The 20,371-nt window shown below is 41.7% G+C and overlaps 1 protein-coding gene across 2 annotated transcripts in view; it reads left to right on the forward strand.

The window, feature by feature from the left end:
- The window catches only part of zfpm1 (zinc finger protein, FOG family member 1), a 135,550-nt gene that overhangs the window by 40,192 nt on the left and 74,987 nt on the right, over window positions 1-20,371 (forward strand). The window contains exon 2 of one of the 2 annotated variants that reach the window (XM_030426568.1): window positions 15,220-15,366. The exons of the other annotated variant lie outside the window; for it this stretch is intronic. Within the exon in view, the coding sequence (XP_030282428.1) occupies window positions 15,220-15,366 (147 nt within the window). The remainder of the gene's footprint in view (window positions 1-15,219; window positions 15,367-20,371) is intronic. 2 annotated transcript variants of the gene reach the window in all.

The following is a 20,371-nucleotide window of genomic DNA, read 5'->3' on the forward strand; positions in this document are numbered from 1 at the left end:
CAAGAGTTTTATTTAGCAATTACTGTGTAATGAAACTGAGGAGTGGTGACTATATGGGTAAATAAATACATCCATAGTAGAAATTATTTTGGTCCTCACTATTTTAACAACTTGCAACAATTCATTTGCAAAGAAATAAATACATAAAAAAAATAACCATAAAGGTATGCGCTAAACATTGAAAAGTGGGGAATGCTGCCCCTATTCATTTGAAGCAGCTGGCAGGAAATGACAAATGGGTCCTCTTTTAAGGAGACACTGATCCACATTTTTCACCATTTTGTCAAATCAACAAAATGATTTTACATTAAAAGTAATAATCAGTTTTTTAAAAAGAATTTATAAAAATAGTGAAAATTCAGTCAAAATGTTAAATTTGCCTAATTGGCACCTTCAGACTTTGTTTGAACAATAGTCCCAAACATTGATATTCAGCGTTTACAGTTTCCAACATGGAATTTCTCGACATTCTCCGGCTCATTAATTTTCGTTCTCAGGGAATGATGCATGTATCTTGAAAAAAAATCAGGCGTATTTTGGTGGCTGAGAGAGTAAAAGGGGACAAAATGACATCCTGAATCTGTCCATTTATCTGGCTCCACCCTTAAAGTTAATGGGATCTATTCTGGTATTCATAATTTTTTGTGTAATCCTGCTGACAAATCAACCAACCAACCAACCAACCAACCAATAATGGACACAGGTAAAAATAAAACTTCCTTGGTAGGTGTAAAAATAGACTGGCAGATCAACTATAATGAGTAGAACTGTTGAAGGCCATGCTGTAATGCATACCAAACATATGCAGGAAGTTTGAAAACAAAACAAACAGCAACAAAAAAACACTTGGAGATAAATATGATGGACTGTTTTTAAAATCTAGACATCAAGCTGAATTGAATTGTGTACACTGGCCTATTTTTTTTAAGGAGTGTTGTCTTTATTACAGATTAGTTGAAAACTGGATGTCAGCTCTAATAGATTCTTTAAACGTGAATGTGACAGTTTCAGCTCTGGTGTGTGTGTGTGTATTTGCATGTGTGCTTTTATGAGTGAGGAAGAGAGTATTTCTCTGTGTCCTGCCTGCCTGTGTTGAGTTTGTGTGTGTGATCTTGTCTCTGCACCCTTCCATTTATCATCTTTGACATTTGGCTGTACTCCCCCTCTATCTGACCATCATCTGAGGAAAGCACATTTTTCCCATCAGAAATCCCGTTGTGACTTTTTGCGTTGGAGGAGGGGGTGCTGATACTTCCTTTGGTGAGGCAGAGAGATACATAGATGTGAGCGAACACATCTTTTCTTGGCCCGGCTCCTTCTGTGCTTGCATGTGTGTGTGTGTGTGTGTGTGCAGATTTTCTTCTCCATCACTGTGTTAAAGCAATTGTGTATGTCTGGGCTTGCACTCTTGTGCATGTGTGTGTTCGATCAGTAGAGTAGTTATGGATATGTCTTTGGAACACACACACACACACACACACACACACACACACACACACACACACACACACACACGCACTCTTAACATGGATGTTATCTGGGCAGTGAGGGCTCCAGTGATGCCCTGCCTCTTGAAAATACCCCCTTTCTTTGCTGCTGCCAGCCATGCAGTGGGTTATATTTAACCAGCTATCTCCTTTACATCCCCTCTCCATGCTCCACAGGGCTATCGCACCAACACTGCTGCCACCATCTCACTTTATTTTTATTTTTATTTTAAGCCTTGTGACAGGAGGTGGAGATAGCAGATGCAAAGGCAAGTTGTGAGTGACATCCCCCCCTTCTCTCTTTCTGCTCTTTCTCAAACAAAAAGACTGCCCCCCTTTTCTTTCCATCTCTCTTTTCCCTTGTTTTTTTCTTTGCTTTGCTTGTCTGTTTTTTTTTTTTACTTTATCAATTCTCTGGCCTTTACCCGCTACCCCATGTTATTTGTCTTTACTTCTCAGACAGGGTTTCTGAGACGCTTCTTCATCTTGGCAGGGGGAAAGGCATATGTACAGTAGGCAGCTGGAGATCCCACAGATGAATATCACTGGGGTTTTGTCATGTGAATATTGCATTTTTTAATTTTTTTGCTTGATCAGTGCTTATTTACACATGCATCTTATGTGACTGCAAGTGCAATGTATGCATTCAAAACACGTGTAAACCAATTACAAAACTGGATGATAGGTAAGTTATTGCTGGTAACCATTTATTATTAGAGAAACACTGATGAGTCAGCTGGGTTGATATATCATTCATTGACTGTGTTTGTCTGCTTCATGTGCAGGTAGATACACAATGTCCAGTGGAAAGAATGAGACACATAGCATGGCTCAACTGTTGCATTAACCTTGCAAGCTAATGACTATTAATGATGAAAATAAAGCAAAACTGGAACTGGAATTAAACCTGTGCCATGACCTCAAAATATCGGAAAATGACACATTTTATTCTGGCAGAAAAATACAAATAAAATACGAATAACTGATTATGCACTGTAATTTTTTTGTGTGACAAAAATGATCTTTAAATATGTAGGATTACTAAGTATTATTCATATTTTTTTCATACGGACATTATTTGTGTAGTAAGTGAGTGAATTAAGGGAACTTGAGATCCTAGTGCTGTGAAAGCCCTGAGAGGCTAGTGAGAAAAAACAACAAAAGATTATCTTAAGTCAAATACAGGAGAGAAACCAATTTAGATCAGACTTCATCGGAAATGGATCACCAGATTGCTTCTCAGAACTTCTGTATAGTATCATTTGGCATCTTGAAATTGCCAGTTACAGTTTTGGCTCTCCATGTGAACAAGTTTGAGCAGCCCTGATTTAGACAATACCAGGACACTTCACATAATAGTTGGAGGTCTTGGCATGGCATGATTTCTAATACAGATTGATATGACTGATACTGACTGAGGCAAATGCCATTAATCCTCTTCCAGCCCCTCTGTGCATAACACACACACACACACACACACACACACACACACACACACACACACACACACACACACACACACCATCCCCCAGGACAGTTCTTGTTGCATTCTCAGTCATATTTTTGTCTCTGTTTGCTAGAGCTGTTTTCTCTCCCTCCCTCAGTGTGTTTAGTCTCTGAGAAGAGCAGAGACGTGTGTGTGTGTGTGTGTGTGTGTGTGTTGGCTCCTTCTGTAGCTGCACAGTTGAGGTTTCAGGGTTGCCACTTGGATAAAAAGCAAGAACGAAGGCCATTTGTACTTGAGAGTGTGAGCAGGAGGAGGAGGAGGAAAGATGAGTATAAGCAAGAGATACTAGGCAGGGAAAAAGTAAATGAAAGTGAAAGGAAAGAGAGAAGCCAAGGGTGTAAGATTATGAAAAGGTGGAAGCCTAACTTTGGATGATTTTTGTCTTTTAAATTTCAACACTTCATCAACTGAAGAATTTTGTTTTCTCTACCATTAACTACAGCTTATTAATGGCCGCTCCATTGCATTGACATGAACACAGAGCTGGTTCATGTCAAGATTTGGCATTTTAGGGTGCTCTCCGGCGGACCGCAGCAGAGGGGGTCTCTCTTTTTTCTCCTACATATAATCTCTCATCTGCCCCCTGTCGTTATTCAAGATTGGGATCAAGAAGAAGGGATGCATTCAGGAACATACTGTATATAATGCACACACATGCAGCGTGAAATGGACAGCCCGAGAGACCAAAATGGGGGAAGCTTTTGTAGCAGTATCCATTTTAATCTAATATTAAGTGGCTCCATAGAAAAGCCGTCGCTTGTGTACTATATCGAGACGAGCCTCGATAGTTTTACATTTTTGAATAAACTGTGTGAAATTATTTTACTGTTAGCAGCCAAGCTCAGCTAACAAATAAGACTAGTGATATGTACAATAGTGAAACCAATGCCAAGTGGAAGTAATCACATAAGAGAAAAGTAAAATAAAATAGTGGCACCTGGGTTGATAAATAAGAATCTGGCCATGACAATCATACAAGTGCAAAAGTGTCTGTAGTACACCTTGTGAATGAATCCCATCAAAAATGTTCACAGCCAAAACTATGATGGAGACAAGAATGACCGTATTGTACCAAACTGTGTGGGTGTATGTGTATTTGTTTTTGTGAGTGTGTAAAAATTCTCACCATTTTACTCAAGGCCAAGTCTCTATATCAACATAGTTGAGATATGGAAAGGAACACTGTCTGTGATCCGATTTAAGAATAGAGTGACGGTGGTTCGACTTCAAATAGCCTACTGTATGACCCCGTGTTTCTGAGAATGTGTGTCTACAGAAACCAGTTTTTCAGGACATCTCTTTGACCTCTTTCTGAAACCCTTTGAGAATTTAAACTTTTAATATTTTTAATTCCCATTATGCTGATAATTGTGTGTGTGTGTGTGTGTGTGCGCGTGTGTGTGTGTCAACCTTGTATCCACGCTCCACTTTTGGCCTTGCATGGCTGTTGGTTTTTAGAGGGGGTGGCGGATGGTAGGGGTTGTAGATAGGAAGGGATTCAATAAGTAGCTGAATCAACCCCTCCTCCCCCTGTGGATCTTAGGACGGTGGGAAAGTTCAAATCTGCTGCTATTTTCTATCTTTTATCAGTTGGGCTTATCGGCTGGCTTTCTCGTCTGCATGCCTGACTTCAATAGTCCAGGGTCTCAGCTCAGGCTGCATGGTAACTGCTCTCTGTATCCCTCCCTCCAAAGTCCTCCCTTCTTTTCTTCTCCTCTGCTTTTTAAAACACCACCTGTTCTTACCCCATTTTTATCCTATTACCAGTCTGATGAAAAGACAAAAACCAACATTTTGTATTGGCTGTTGGTCATATAAGCTGTTAAGTGAAGCAGACACAGGTACGTTTTGTGTATCATTCAATCAGATTAGTGGCTGCAAATCCTGAAGAGGTCATACCATGTGTGACATTATTTGTATGTATGGCCTTGAATCAGAATTTCTTGGTCATGGGGTCGCTCAACCCCAGTCTTGCATCTCAAGTTGCTAAGCAAAATGTAAACAATGACCTGCATATGGAAGAGAAAGTGGCCTGGATTTCCAATAACCTGATACCCACTGGCTGAACCTGAAGCCCCAAACATTGGTTGTTGCTCCAAGTGGCTAAATCATTGTCGGATGAGAGATTGGACTAACAAGAAATAACCTCTCATCAAATTTAATCGAATTGAATTAAATCAAATCAAATTTATAAAATTGCAATCACATTGCCTCAGTGAGCTTCAAAATCTGTAAAGTGAACGACATCCTCTGTCCTTAGACCCTCGATTCGACTGAGGGAAAACTTGCCATGTTGAGAATAAAAAGCCTTTTAACAGGGGAATATAGACAGATGGAAGAAACCTCAGGTAGAGCCACAGAGAGAGGATCCCTCTCCCAGGACAGAAAGACATGCAATAGATGTTGCATGTACAGAACAGAACAGCAAAATCGCAAATTGAATTTACAGAATATTTGATACAAGTAATTAATATAAAATATATGTGCCCGAGTCACACAACCTCCTCTCCACCATGGAGACCTGGAAGAGGACAGGCCATAAAACAAAATTAGCAATAAAAAACATCATGAGAAGGCATCAAATTTACAGAAGTATATAAGGAGATAGAGGAGAGCAATGATCCGGCAGAGCCCAGGGTATGATGATCCCCTGTGAGGCAGCAGGAGCCGGGAGAGGTAGATGTTCCTAAGGGCCTGTGCTCCATCAGAAAGGATCCTGAATGAAAAGGAAGTAGGAGGAAGATGAGCAGGAGGAGGGAACAGAAAACAAGAAACAAAAGTCAGAGAAATCAGACGACAATGTGACAATGTGAATTCTAATACCATCGGTTAGAGACTCATTGAGATTGAGACTCAAAGAATTAAGTTGAAATGAATAAAATGTTCTTGTTCATGTTAAGACTCAAGCTGTGGCATTCTGAAAATAAGGCACTGCAGTACTCCAGTCTTTATCGAACAAAGGCATTAATCAGGATCTCTGCATCAGCCATGGACAGATGAGACCTAAGTTAAGCTAGGTTGCGCAGGTGGTAAAATGCAGTCTTATGTAGAATTAAATGTAACACCAAGATTTTTGACAGTAGAACTTTGAGAAATATAATAGTTGTCAAGGGTTACTGTCACCTGACCAAAGTGGTGTCTCTGTCAAGTGATCAACATCTCGTCTGTTTTTTATACACAGTCTCCATGTAATGACGGACTGTGGACTCTATGCACTGCACATTGGAGTGAGGGATGAGCAACATGATGAATACTGTATAAAAGTCAACTGGCAAATAACATGTATTTGATGTTGAAGATTGGCCTGTGAAGGTTATACAGATGTACTTTTTTCAGTTTCAAATGAAGTTTTACCATTTCATTCGCCACTATACCACTGAATCGTCTCATATATTTCGTGCATACTATGCAGAGTGGAGAAACCTGGTGATGTGTTGGATCAAGTCTTTCCTCTGGTATTCTATTTCACAACCGTTTCTTCTCTGGCAGCACTTCAGACGCACTCAGCCCAACAGACTGTCTTTCATGTTCCTCAAGGACGCCTCACTCCCACATACATCACAGAGGAACAGCAGTCTACAGTTTGAATACAGTGAAAATGAGTGGTGTGTTCCTCTGAAAATCTAATGAAAAGTGAACATGTGTGTATTATGATAAGAACAGAAGGGAATGACTCATACTCTTTAAAGGAAAACTAACAACTTTCATGTCCAGGATGTAAATCTGATCAAACTATTAATTTTTTCCATTTCCCATGTGATGTTATACCAAATGTATGTAGTGTGATTAGTCAAATGCAGTGTAGTTACATCTTGTCAAGAAGATCTTGTTTGTGAAACATAAAATGTAAATGTAGTTCAGGAGAGCTTTTGGCACGACCATGCTGGAAAAATCTCTAGGATGGCAGACAGAACTAAGACCCTGTCAAATCCCTCTCTTTCTTTAAATAATGCCTTAAAACAGTAAGAAATGAATAAAGGTATCTAAAGCATTAAGTCTTGAGAAGACTAATACAAACCTGGGCTGCTGTGGTTCATGGTTGCTGCTCTATCCTTACCCAGGGCATTATTCAGATTTTTTTTTCTTTTTATGGAACACAAACAACCCTCAAACAATAAAACTACTACCACAAAAGATCAATCCCCCTGTATTAGTACCAGGAATGAGGTACTGATGGCTGTTTGTTATAAGAACCAACTGCACGTAAAACTACACATAATTTACATGGTATACAGTCTCTATGCCTGACTCAAACTGTTAACTCATGAGCTTATGTAACAACCAATCACAGCAAAATACAGAGGAGGATGTCCCTCCCCTGTCCTTCCGGCCCATCTGTTCTAGCATCAACCTAGAATGGGTTTTCATCATACATTTCCAGCAAGGAATTGTCTGCAAACCTCAATTTTTGTATTGAGTACTTAATACAATTGACAGGTCTCATTTGTCAGATTATTTCAAAGCATGTATTCTCAAAGAGCAAAACGCTCTATAAAAGCCAAATTATGTTTGAAGTTTTTCAATGTGTTTTACTTGCAATTAATCGCATGATTGTCCATAGGTAACTCGCGATTAATCGCACATTTATTTATTTTTTTATCTGTTCTTAATATACCTTAGATATATTTGAATATATTTTTTGCATTTTTAACACTCTTATCAACATTGGAGTGGACAAATCTGCTTGCTTTATGCAGATGTATGTTCATTATTATGCAACAATCCAAAACTATGACAGATACTGTCAAAAATATGTTGAAAGCATAACATGGCAAACTCAAGCCCAACAAACAACAGCAGATAGGCATATTGACCTGGATGAAACATTCTTTGGTAATGCCAACACAGTGTAGTGTCCAGCTGTACACATGTAACGGTTAACTAGACAATGTTTATCAGCCTGCAAGCTGTAGCCAAACATTTTGCTGTCGCTGTTGAAAGTTGGTTTCATGTACAGTTGTTCAGGCGTCTCTGTATCCACCGTGGTCTGCCTTTGGCGGTGGGGAGGAGGGCTCTCTGCATCAAGCTGTGTGCTTGGCCAGCAAGTGATATTTGAGACTGGATGTACTCCAGTGGTAACTCAGTTCACATCGACAGTAAATGCTATAACTTTGTTCTTGTAGAGAGAACCATCTGGCAGGGCCTTGAAGCTCAACTTAATGTTCAAAAGACCCTTTTCTTTATCAATTTCTGCTCAAGGAGGTTTGTTTCTGCTGCCATCCATAAAGTTACTGCAGAATAACTGCCTGATATCACCAACTACGGGATGAATGGTCATAACGTTAATCCGGGTCAAAAATAATTAAGGTGTTGAGAGGAATTTGCAGTGTTATATCACGTTAACTTCGGCAGCCCTTGTTTTACTAGAAATGATAAATGAACATTTGAAGAGTCAGAAGTGATCTTTGTTTTTCGTAGGTATTAGTGATGTTAGTTAGATGGCTAGGCCTTTGAAGTGTTAAGTCATTCATCTTTTCTCACTAAATCCTAGCCTTTTCAACCCTCAGGTACACATAAACTACACATGTTTTAATCTGTTTTCAGTTTAAGCAGCCAGGCTAATATACAGTATTTGACAAATTTAGAGATGCACTGATGCAGTGCACTGGATTGGTATTAATCTTGAGAAGTGGATTAAGTATCGGCCATGAAGTAACTGATTGGTATTGCATGCAGTACAGTTATTCAGTGTTTCCAGACAGTTACATTCAGTCAGTCACTATGGACTGCCAGTACAGAAACAGCAATTGCATGATTAAGGTTATTTAGTAACAGTGACTGTATCACAGTGGTTGTCCTGTATAGATGTCAAAAGAAGAAAAAGATGATTATTGGTAAATGGATTATTAGGTTTCATTACCTGGTCTTACAAGATTAGAAATAACATAATCTTTTGATTTCAAGTGAAACGCACTAGCATATTGTCATTTTTAAAGAATTTGAGAATTATGTAAATACTTGTTAGCACACAATGTTATAGGAAGCTACTGGGACTTTTGAGAAAACTACTCTTTGAAGAATTGTGTCTTCAGCAGCTAGGGGGCTTAGCTGAGTCACAGAAAGGGTGGGGAATCAGAAACTATATATAGATAGACTACCACTTTATTTAGTTTTTTTACAATAAGAATGGAGAGAACAAACAATGATTATTGGTAACATTTCGGCGTAGTTCCAACAAATCACATTGTTTTTTGCTGCTAAATGATAACCCCTTTCACCAGTACAGAACAGTTTGACAAAAGTGTGTGTGTCTAGTCCACTGTATGTGTATGTGTTAGTGTGTACAGTATTCATCGGGCATATTGGGCTGCTGCTGTAACATGGTGGGGCTGCTATCAGGTCTGAAGCAACATGGTGTTCCAACATGGAAAGCAGCAGCAGGGAGATTTATTTCAGTGGACGGGCTGCTGAATAGTCCTCCTGAGAGGCACTGGACTATCAGATAGGCCTGCTGTGAAGAGGCTGCTGATCCTCTCCTCCAGGGCTAGTTTTTCTCTCTGGGGGGCATGAAGGATACCTCGCTACTGGACCATCCATCATGGCCAGTGCTGATGCAAGGCACTGTGGCGCTAAAGTGGCGGTATCACTATCTGTCTACCTGCCCTCCTCGTGCCCTAGAAGCAAATATCTCCTTAGAGGAGGAAGAGGGAAACTAATTGTTACCCCTGCATGGTGTCAAGTCTCTCTCTTTCTGTTTCGATTACATTCTAGCCCTCCATCTGCTGGCCAGCTCCATCACTGTCTATCTTTCCTTCTCTGTCTCTAAGTCTCTCTACCAAGGTTCTGCCAGTGTCCCATGCCGCCGTCACCCCAGGACCTTTATCAGGGAGACGGCGCTGCTCATTAAGGAGTTAATTTTCTCACTCCTATCTCTGATTAGTATAGTCAACCTAAAGCACTGTGAATTCTTTAAATTTTCTTTCTTATTATCAAAAAGGGAGAGGGAAGAAGAAAAGATGGAAATGGGGGATATTTAATCTGCTAAGCAGTCTTCCTGGGGAACCAGATTTCTCTCACTCCCTCTTTTTTTTCTCTTCCCAGCAATGTAAAGAAATCTCAGTAAAAGCCGGCCCAGCTCAGTAATTCAGTTTTTAAAGCATGAGGATGGAGGGAAGGCGAAGGAGGGGGGTGGTGGTGGAGGAGGGGTGAGGGGGTAGCAGTGGTGGTGGTGGTGGCAGGAGAGGGAGGGAAGAGAGAAGGAGAGAAAAAAAACGACTTGATGAAATTCCGCTATCAGCTCCGAACCAATATGCAAAATATCTCGCTGGAAATCAAATAGCTATTATGTTTTCATTTCCACGTCGGCGTATTTGCTTAATGAAGAGGAGACAGATCAGACCGGCAGAGAGAGTCTGCAGGAGCCGATAACCGCCAACGGCTCCCAGCTATCCGCACAGAGTGACGCTCCCAGTCACTACGCTTTTTCAGAGAAAAAAAAAGAAAAGGGGATGGAAGGGAGGGAGAAAAAGAGGGAGAGGGAGGGAAGGTGATGGAGTATAAGGGATAGAGAGAGAGCATGAGTGATATTGAAAGGGGACGGAGAAAAAGAAAGAGAGGTGGTGGTGGTGTGGGAGGAGGATAAGAGGGGATGAGGAATGGAGAGATAATGATAGAAAGAGAGGAAGAAGCAAGAATATAAAGGAGAGACTGCAGGTTGGAATGGAAAAAGATGAAGGATGAAAGAAAGACTGAGAGAACTGATTTTTTTCATTGTACAGAGCTGAGAAAAAGGGTCCTAAAAGTATAAAAAATGCCTTCATTTTTTTTTTAACTTTAAAGGTCTTGACTAAGTTCTGTTAACGAATGACTTTTAAAGGTCTTAGATATGTTGCAGTTTTTTCAGTATGTAATGTTTAAAACGTCGAGCTTGATTCATGCTGTTAAAACACCATGGACTGTTTTACATGTTTACACCATGTTCATGCTGCTGCGTTCAGGTGCATCAGCTCAGTCCTTTATCATTGCAGGGTAATCAGGCATTATCATTAGCCTTACAGTATATTTTTACTGGTGCCTGAGTTATGTTTTGCCTTTTTCCTTGTATTTCTCCATTATTCTTTCTTTCATCAATTCAACTGTTTCACCACACTGTCATTTTCTATTTCTTGCAGCCATGGCAGCAAACCATGGCCGCAAGTTACAATCTTTCTCTGTGATGCATAAAAATTATCTGGGCCCTTCTTTGTGCCGTTGCCATCATCACATTAAAATACTTCAACACAATATTTGGAAGTTATAATATATCAGGTGACTGCAAGTTGAATTTGAATTGATGCTGTCAGTAGCCAAATTTGTTAATATTCAATTGATAATGTAGTTGAGTTTTACTACCAGTAATGACACTATTTTTCAAGTATTCTCCTAATGCAGCACGGCGCTAAAATGAGAGGGTATATATATATATATATATATATATATATATATATATATATATATATATATATATATATATATATATATATATATATATATATATATATATATATATATATATATATATATATATATATATATATATATATATATATATATATATATATATATTATTCCGTGATATTAAGAATAATAAATAGATCTGTGCAGGCCTTAAAAACTCAGCCTTACCCTCACACAGACAACCATTACGTTTCACCTGTCGCACCCCACTGCAATCTGGGAACTTTATCATCATCACATTAGATGTGAAGATGTGTGGAACAGTCAATAAGTCTCAGGGATTTTAGATCTGTCGAAAAAATCTATTGCTTTGCTTGAGTTTGTCATCCCCAGAGTAATCAATGTGTGGTCCAGATCCTAAAGGCTGAGGAGAAAAAGCTGATTTTTATTGAAGCTGAATATAATGGATCAATATCATGGGCTGTGTGGATAGTTCTTATTGTGTGAGGGTTGATGGTAGGGAACGGTGGCCATGAAGCTGTGATAAGAGCCAATGCAGCACTGACGAAATGTTTAAAGTGCAATGTTGATTAAAAGTATTTCCTCAGCAGTGGGTAGTTCTCCTCACTCTGATCAATAAGTGGTCCCTCTCCAACGCATGACTCTGTGTCAGGTACCTTAGTTTCTCTCGAGAGCTAGCACATCCTCTTCTCCTTCCCATTTACTCATCCTTTCTTTTTTTAAATATCCTCTTTTAATGCTTCTCTTCACAAGTCTGTGATTCTCTGATACAAGTGCCCCCCCCCCCCCAGGTCTAATATATTTTTTGTGCAGCTGGTTATTAGCGTAAGAGCGGCAAGGCTTGCGTCTGTTTAATCAGGCTTGTTGAGCATGCAGGTTTGATGTGTGTTGTCTCTGTGTTTAATCAGCGAGCTGCGAGCTGCAGGTTTGATGTGGACGGAGAGTTAATAAAGCAGTATCTTTGGTGCCTTCATCAGCTGCAGCACTTTGTTCTTCCTCTCCTCGCGCCTCTGAGACAGACAGCTGCGGTCTCTGTGCTGGAGCTCAAGTGGTCCTGCACTGCCACATCTGTCTCGCCTCATCTGGGTGCTTGGAGTTTTCATGGACATGGACATGAGCTTGAATTTTATTTCAAGGCCAGCCATCTATCATCTATATGTGAAGGTTTTCACTATATCAGAATTTTAAACGTGTATATTCAATACAAGTCAAAAATAACGACGCTATTTCGATACCCTAGCAAAAGAACAAACACACAGGAAATTATGTATTTTTTACTATCATGAACTACTTGCACACAGTGCTGGTACAGAATAAGTCACTGAAAACATACCAACACATGTGTGATAATATGTTTATGTGTCTCTGTCTATGAATAACTCCATAAAGGTTTGTGTATTGTAGAGAAAATCCATCACCAACATCCGTCTCTGCCCATGAAGCTAAATTAACCATTTCCTGAATTTAATCTCTCAGTATTTTAAGTGTTATTTGCCCGTGAAGTAAGTCGTGAAGTTTGGAAATTAAAGTAAATGTAAGCTTTAGGCTTTTTTCATGGGCAAGATACTCCTTTAGTTCATAACCTAGAAAGTTCAGTGGTGCTGTTGGATAAGTCTCAACTTAATTGATGTCCCTCCTACAGAGATATGAATGCGGGCTATGTCTTTTTATTATTGCTCCATCTCTTCAATAAGTTCAGTTCATTTTTCCTGTGGATATCGTGCTGTAACAATTAATAAGGCTTTAACTTTTAAAATGGTAAATGAAGTAGAATGTGCTGCACTTATCACATGGGCCCCGCTATCCTTTCTGCCAACTATCCGCGAAAGGAAGAGAAGTGGAAAGAGAGAATATTTCTCCTTGGATGAAAGAGGGGAGAAAGTGGAGCTGAAACTTTTCCGCACCATTTGATGTCTGAAAGCAGTGATGCAGCGATTGATTCATTAAACCAGAGCGGTAATGAGGAAAGAAATCATAATTCAAACTTACATTTTAAACAGGAAATATAATTGGAATTTTATACAGAGAAGTCCCTTTGTACAATTATGATTAAAGGAAAATTAATTGTATGAAAATGTCCTTATAGATACAGAAAATTAGATCTGGCAAAGCTCAGGCGAAATCATTCTTAAAATATTGTGTACAGGATCGATCGTCTCCTTCTCCTCTGCTCTTTTTTTGTTAAGGTCCAAATCTAGCTGTGTTAATTTTATCTGAAATTAGAGTGAACCATGCAGGCGTGGAAGTTGAAATTAGCCTAAAGATGTTTCATTTACAAAGACAGAAACACTTTGTCAGCCGACGATTGTTTCCCAGCATTATCTCTGCCTGCTTTTAATTGCTTTGGAAGTGAAATTAACAGAATTAGAAAAATTGCCTCTCCCTTTTTCTACAAGCTTCTTTATTATGGGTATTGTTGTGTGCTTTGTATAGATTATAGACTCCTTTTGTTCCAGTATTGTAAATATATACGCCCCCAGTCACGGCTTTAGCTCCGAAACAATCCCTTGGTTCGTTCAACACAACCTAATGAAAATTAATTTACAACCTGTCTGGATTGGGGGTGAAAAGCGGGGAAAAAACCTGATTTTCTCTCCGTATCAATTTCACTCCGATTTAGTTATTTAAAAACATTGTGCCCACCCTCCATGACTTTCCAATGCATCATTATTATGTATGTGAGTTGTTTTCTCCCTCGGCGGTCTGTGCCATATTAACCATTTGTGCTTCACTCTAGCACTAATCCTCTTAAAAGAAATGGTAGCCTGAATTAATAATTATACCATGCTATTCTCCCAAGAACTGAGAATGAAGGATGTCATCTGATTTAGATGAATGTAATAGAAAGTGCCTTTTATAATCTGCAAACCATGAAACACTTATAACTGTAACTAATTCTTTAGATACAGAAAACAGCCAGTAAATATGACAGTGTATTCCAATATTCAGAGCTCTTAATGTGCCATTAAAGCAGCCTGCTGTATTCATCTTATAGGAGTATTATTAATGAAGCAATTTAAAAAGTCACATTAAAGCCATATTAACTGACTCCATTTTTTGGGGATGTAATCTTCAAACAGGCTAAAATAGATCAAAAGTACTGTATAATTACTATGGTCAGCAGGGATTACGAAACTGTAATTGATACAGATCAGCCCTACACTAATCACTCTTTTAGCTACAATTTTAGGTATACTGTAATTTGGCTTTAAGGTCCCCCTTGGCTTCGTGCTATTAATCTTCTGGATTAGACCGTTCAGCGTGTCCAATTCTTGAAACCTTTTTTTGAATGAGTCCAGTTAGAAAAATGGATCAGAGTGTTTAGGGTATTTTTCCTCCCTTCTACAGTGCATACAATCATAAGTAGCTTGTTTAACAATCTCACTTTCTTTTGTTTTTCACCTCCTATGTACCACTCTGGTTAGATTTAAGGCCCACAGGAAGATGATTAAACTCAAATCCGTCTCCTTCTGCAGACCTGATAGACTTGAGGTCTGCAGAAGATACAATACTAGACTGTATTCTTCTGTGATTTTGTGACTTCTGTACTTTATCGAGGCTGATTTTTTGGCAGTTCTTAGCATCCGTGTGTGATGTGTCGAGACCACCTGATCAAGTTGGTTAATTTCAGTTCAGCTATTTTCTACTTTATTAAACTCTTTTTTTCTCCCGTTATTATTAAATGTAAATGTATATTAAATGTATTAAATCATTATATTCTTCATTTTCCTTTTTTCTTTATTCAAATGTCATTGGAATCTAAGTTATCCTTAGGGGAGCAGAATACAGTGGACCTAACTGATATAAGTACAACTCTTTCTCCTGCAGGTTCCCTCGGTGATCTCGATGGTGGTGAGGAAAACGCACCAGACAACCTCAGCCTGTCAGGAGAGGATGGAGGAGCCTCAGACCCAGATGATTCAGCAGAAGGTGACAGCTCCAGCCCCCTGCCATACACACCACTGTACAATGAAGGTGAGACAAGGAAGAATGCCAAAATTACTATTTAGATTTAGATTCCTAGAGTCAGAGACAACAATCAATTGTAAAAAGAATCTAAATAAGGAATTGAGGGGTAGTTGTAGGCCTCCTGTCTGTTCCTGAAGGTCGATGTTTTGATATATTTGATATATATCTTTTCCTGTAAATGAATTTTTAATGGTCTGAAATTAATACCCGCCAAAACACAAATGCAAGTAGATTTTTGTTTGGATAGTAGATCGTAAAAAGCATTATCTTTATTTATTTATCAAAACAGTCATGTAATAAGGAGAGTCTGTACCAGATTTTGGTGTCATTAAGGTTTTACACTTTTTACACACGCCGTGCTCCATCCATCCATCCATCCATTGTCAACCGCTTATCCAGAATCGGGTCGCGGGGGCAGCAGCTTCAGTAGCGAGTCCCAGACATCCCTTTCCCCGGCCACATTGGCTAACTCTGACTGGGGAATCCCCAGGCGCTCCCAGGCCAGAGAAGAGATATAATCCCTCCACCTGGTCCTGGGTCTACCCCTAGGTCTCCTCCCAGTTGGACGTGCCAGGAACACCTCCCTAGGAAGGCGCCCTGGTGGCATCCTCATCAGATGCCCGAACCACCTCAACTGGCTCCTTTCCACGCAGAGGAGCAGCTGCTCTACTCCGAGTCCCTCCCGGATGGCTGAGCTTCTTACCCTATCTCTAAGGGAGACCCCAGCCACCCTGCGAAGAAAACCCATTTTGGCCGCTTGTACCCGCGATCTCATTCTTTCGGTCATGACCCATCGCTCATGACCATAGGTGAGGGTAGGGACGAAGATTGACCAGTAGATCGAGAGCTTTGCATTTCGACTCAGCTCCCTTTTCGTCACAACCGTGCAGTGAAGCTCATGCAACACTGCACCCGCTGCTCCGACTCTCCGGTCAATCTCACCCCCCATCATCCCCTCACTCGTGAACAAAACCCTGAGGTACTTGAACTCCTTCACTTGGGGCAAGGACACATTCCCCACCTGGAGTAGGCAATCCACCGGTTTCCTACTGAGAACCATAGCCTCAGATTTAGAGGTGCTGATCCTCATCCCTGCCGCTTCACACTCAGCTGCGAACTGATCCAATGCGCGTTGTAGATGTACAGCCGATGATGCCATTAAGACCACAAAAACACCGCAAAAAGCAGTGATGCGATCTTAAGGTCACCGACCTGTAACCCCTCCATACCACGACTGTGCCTCGAAATCCTGTCCATGTAAATCACAAACAGGATTGGGGACAAGGCACAGCCCTGGCGGAGGCCAACACCCTCTTGGAACAAGTCCGACTTACTTCCGAGTATACGCACACAGCTCTCGCTTTGAGAATATAGGGATTGGATGGCCCTGAGAAGGGACCCCCTCACCCCATACTCCCGCAGCACATCCCACAGAACATCTCGGGGGACCCAGTCGTACGCCTTCTCCAGATCCACAAAACACATGTGGACTGGGAGATTGTACTCCCAGGCCCCCTCCAAGACCCCTGCCAGAGTAAAGAGCTGGTCCGTTGTTCCACGACCAGGACGGAATCCGCATTGTTCCTCTTCAATCTGAGGTTTGACAATCGGCCGGACCCTCCTTTCCAGCACCTTGGAGTAGACTTTCCCAGGCAGGCTGAGTAGTGTGATACCTCTGTAATTGGCACACACCCTCTGGTCCCCTTTCTGAAAGAGAGGGACCACCACACCTGTTTGCCACTCCTTCGGCACCGATCCCGACCCCCACGCAATGTTGAAGAGGCGTGTCAACCAAGACAGCCCCTCAACACCCAGAGCCTTCAGCATTTCTGGTGGTATCTCATCGATCCCTGGGGCTTTGCCACTGTGGAGTTGTTTGACTACCACAGTGACTTCACCCAGGGAAATCGGCGACGATACCCCATCATCCTCCAGCTCTGTCTCCATTACAGAGGGTGGCTGAGTGGGATTCAGGAGGTCACCACTCCTTCCACCGCCCTATGACCCCCTCAGTCGAAGTCAACAAGGTCCCATCCCCGCTGTACACAGCTTGGATGGTTCCCCGCTTCCCCCTCCTGAGGTGGCGGACAGTTTTCCAGAAGCGCTTTGGCGCCGCCCGAAAGTCCTTCTCCATGGCCTCGCCGAACTCCTCCCACACCCGCTGCTTTGCATCTGCCTCAGCTGCGGCTGCCGCCCTTCGGGCCCATCGGTGCCCCAAAACTGCCTCAGGAGTCCCCCGGGACAACATGTCCCTGAAGGACTCCTTCTTCAGTCGGATGGCTTCCCTGACCACCGGTGTCCACCACGGTGTCCGAGGGTTGCCGCCCCTTGAGGCACCTAAGACCCTATGGCCACAGGACACAGCTGCAGCTTCAACAATGGAAGCTTTGAACATCGTCCATTCAGGTTCGATATCCCCAGCCTCCACAGGGATGCTAGAGAAGCTCCTTCGGAGGTGGGAGTTGAAGGCTTCTCGCACAGGGGCCTCCCCCAGACGTTCCCAGCTTACCCGCATTACTCGTTTGGGCTTACCAGGTCTGTCCAGGGATTTCCCCTGCCACTGAAACCAACTCACCACCAGGTGGTGATCAGTTGACAGCTCTGCCCCTCTCTTCACCCGAGTGTCCAAGACACACGGTCGAAGATCAGATGATACGATCACAAAATCGATCATTGACCTTCGACCTAGGGTGCTCTGGTACCACGTACACTTATGAGCTTCCTTGTGTTCGAACATGGAGTTCATTATAGACAGATTGTGACTAGCACAGAAGTCTAATAATAGAACACCACTCGGGTTCAGATCGGGGAGGCCGTTCCTCCCAATCACGCCTCTCCAGGTATCTCCGTCATTGCCGGCATGCGCGTTGAAGTCCCCCAGTAAGACCACGGAGTCCCCCACTGGGGCCCCTTGCAGGGCCCCAGCCAGGACCTCCAAGAAGGCCGCATACTCCAAACTGCCGTTCGGTGCGTACGCACAGACAACAGTCAGAGTTTTCCCCCCAGCCCTTAGGCGTAGGGAGGCGACCCTCTCGTCCACCAGGGTAAACTCCAACACGGCGGCGCTCAGCCGGGGACTTGTGAGTATCCCCACACCCGCCCGGCGCCTCACACCTTTGGCAACTCCGGAGAAGAATAGTGTCCAGCCCCTTTCCAGGAGTTTGGATCCAGAGCCGATGCTGTGCGTGGAGGCAAGCCCCACCAGATCCAACCGGTAACGCTCAACCTCCCGCACCAGCTCTGGCTCCTTCCCCCCAAGAGAGGTGACATCCCACGTCCCCAGAGCCAGCCTCTGCCGCCCAGGTCTGGGCTGTCGAGGCCCGCCACCACCACTGCCACCCATGTGGCAGCGCACCCGACCCCAGCGGTTTCTCCTGCGGATGGTGGGTCCACGGGATGGGGGAGGGAGAAGTGCCACGTTACTATTTCGGGCTGTGCCCGGCCGGGCCCCATGGCAGACCTGGCCACCAGGCGCTCGCTCACGGCGTGCTGTGAATGTTATTTAAAAGAAGAGTTTTTTTCGTATTTTCCTTTGTTGGAATATATAGGCCTATGTCTCATTACGTTCATGTTCTTTGACTACAGCATTGTTAACATGTCGATGCTAACTCCATAAAAGTATAATATTTCTGTATAATACACTGGGTTAGATGATTCCTTGTACAATTTACAGCATTAGTACCTGCTGAGTCTCTTTCATATCCAAGCAAATTCTTATATTTGAAATAAATTGGAATTCATTCATTATTACCAATGGCAATATCCAGCATTTGTTTAAAACTGGTTCAGCATAAAGAGATAACTTATTCTAAAATGTGACTGGTGACTGGGAAATGGGATAGTCCACAAGCTTTTGCATTTTTTACTAAATGTGATTTCCCAACCATTAATTCAATTATTGACAATTCTACCAAGTATTCTCTTGATTATTGAATTAATCATTTGGTCTATGAAATGCCACACATTACTTTTTTTGTAATGCCAAGATCATTGGTTTACCACGAGTACAGCCATAACTGGGTCCAGTGAATTTTTGGCATTTTTTCTGCAAGCAAATTCACTTAGATTATTATCATTGAAAAATTATAGCTAGTTATTCTTTTCATTATCAGCTAACCATTCATGTCTGTTTGTGGCATAGTCTGTAGTCTTGATGCAGAGGTAGAGTGTAGAAATAAATTTTGCTGAATTATCAGATCCACAGATCTTTAATGAGAACAGTTTTCACTGGAACTGTCACTAGGAGAATTGTCCCTATGAGAAATGTTTTTGGTTGTGGGATAAACTGACCAAATATGACCCAAGCTTTTGTATAAAAAATCGGGAAAACGTCAAAATGGCGTTTTTGTTTTCAGTTTTAATACACTTTACCACAGTGACTATGATGGCAACCATGCTCTGACAACATGCAACACTAAGCACCTCTAGCTAAATGAATGTGACAGTATTGCTAGTGTTATTACCACATTTATCTCCTCATCAAGACTTGAAGTCTTTCTTTCATCAACTGATGTCTTCCTGTTATCAGTTGGGAAATATTTAACGTTACCCAGAGACACCTAAAAAACACTGAGGAGCCATTATGAGGTTGCAGCCTTCCACATGTATCGCCCTTTTGATCTCCATTGTGTCTAAAGGAATAAAAGAAATAGAAATTCTGCAGGTTCAATCTTGGCTCCAGTGAATCTGCTCCCTCATGCACCTCTTATCCCAAGCCTCCCCCTTGTACCGTGTGATAGCAGAGTTTTCAGTCATATTCTTTTGACTTATTCAAGATTTCACTAGCTGTGTTTTTTTAATCTCAAAAATTCCTGCTCTTGTGAAATTTTGGGGCTGGAAGTGATAAGAGTCTGTTGGTTGGCTTGGTTTGATAAACCCATGGAAATTCTGTCAGGTGCTAATCGAGACGAGATTAGAGATTAGCTATAGTGTATGTGTGTGTATGTGTGTGTGTGTGTGTTCTGGAGGTGAGGACTGGGTTACGTGTGTATTAGATTGTATAAGAAGGAGA

The sequence above is a fragment of the Sparus aurata genome, chromosome 8 (genome assembly GCF_900880675.1).
Source record: "Sparus aurata chromosome 8, fSpaAur1.1, whole genome shotgun sequence".
Taxonomy (NCBI): Eukaryota; Metazoa; Chordata; class Actinopteri; order Spariformes; family Sparidae; genus Sparus; species Sparus aurata.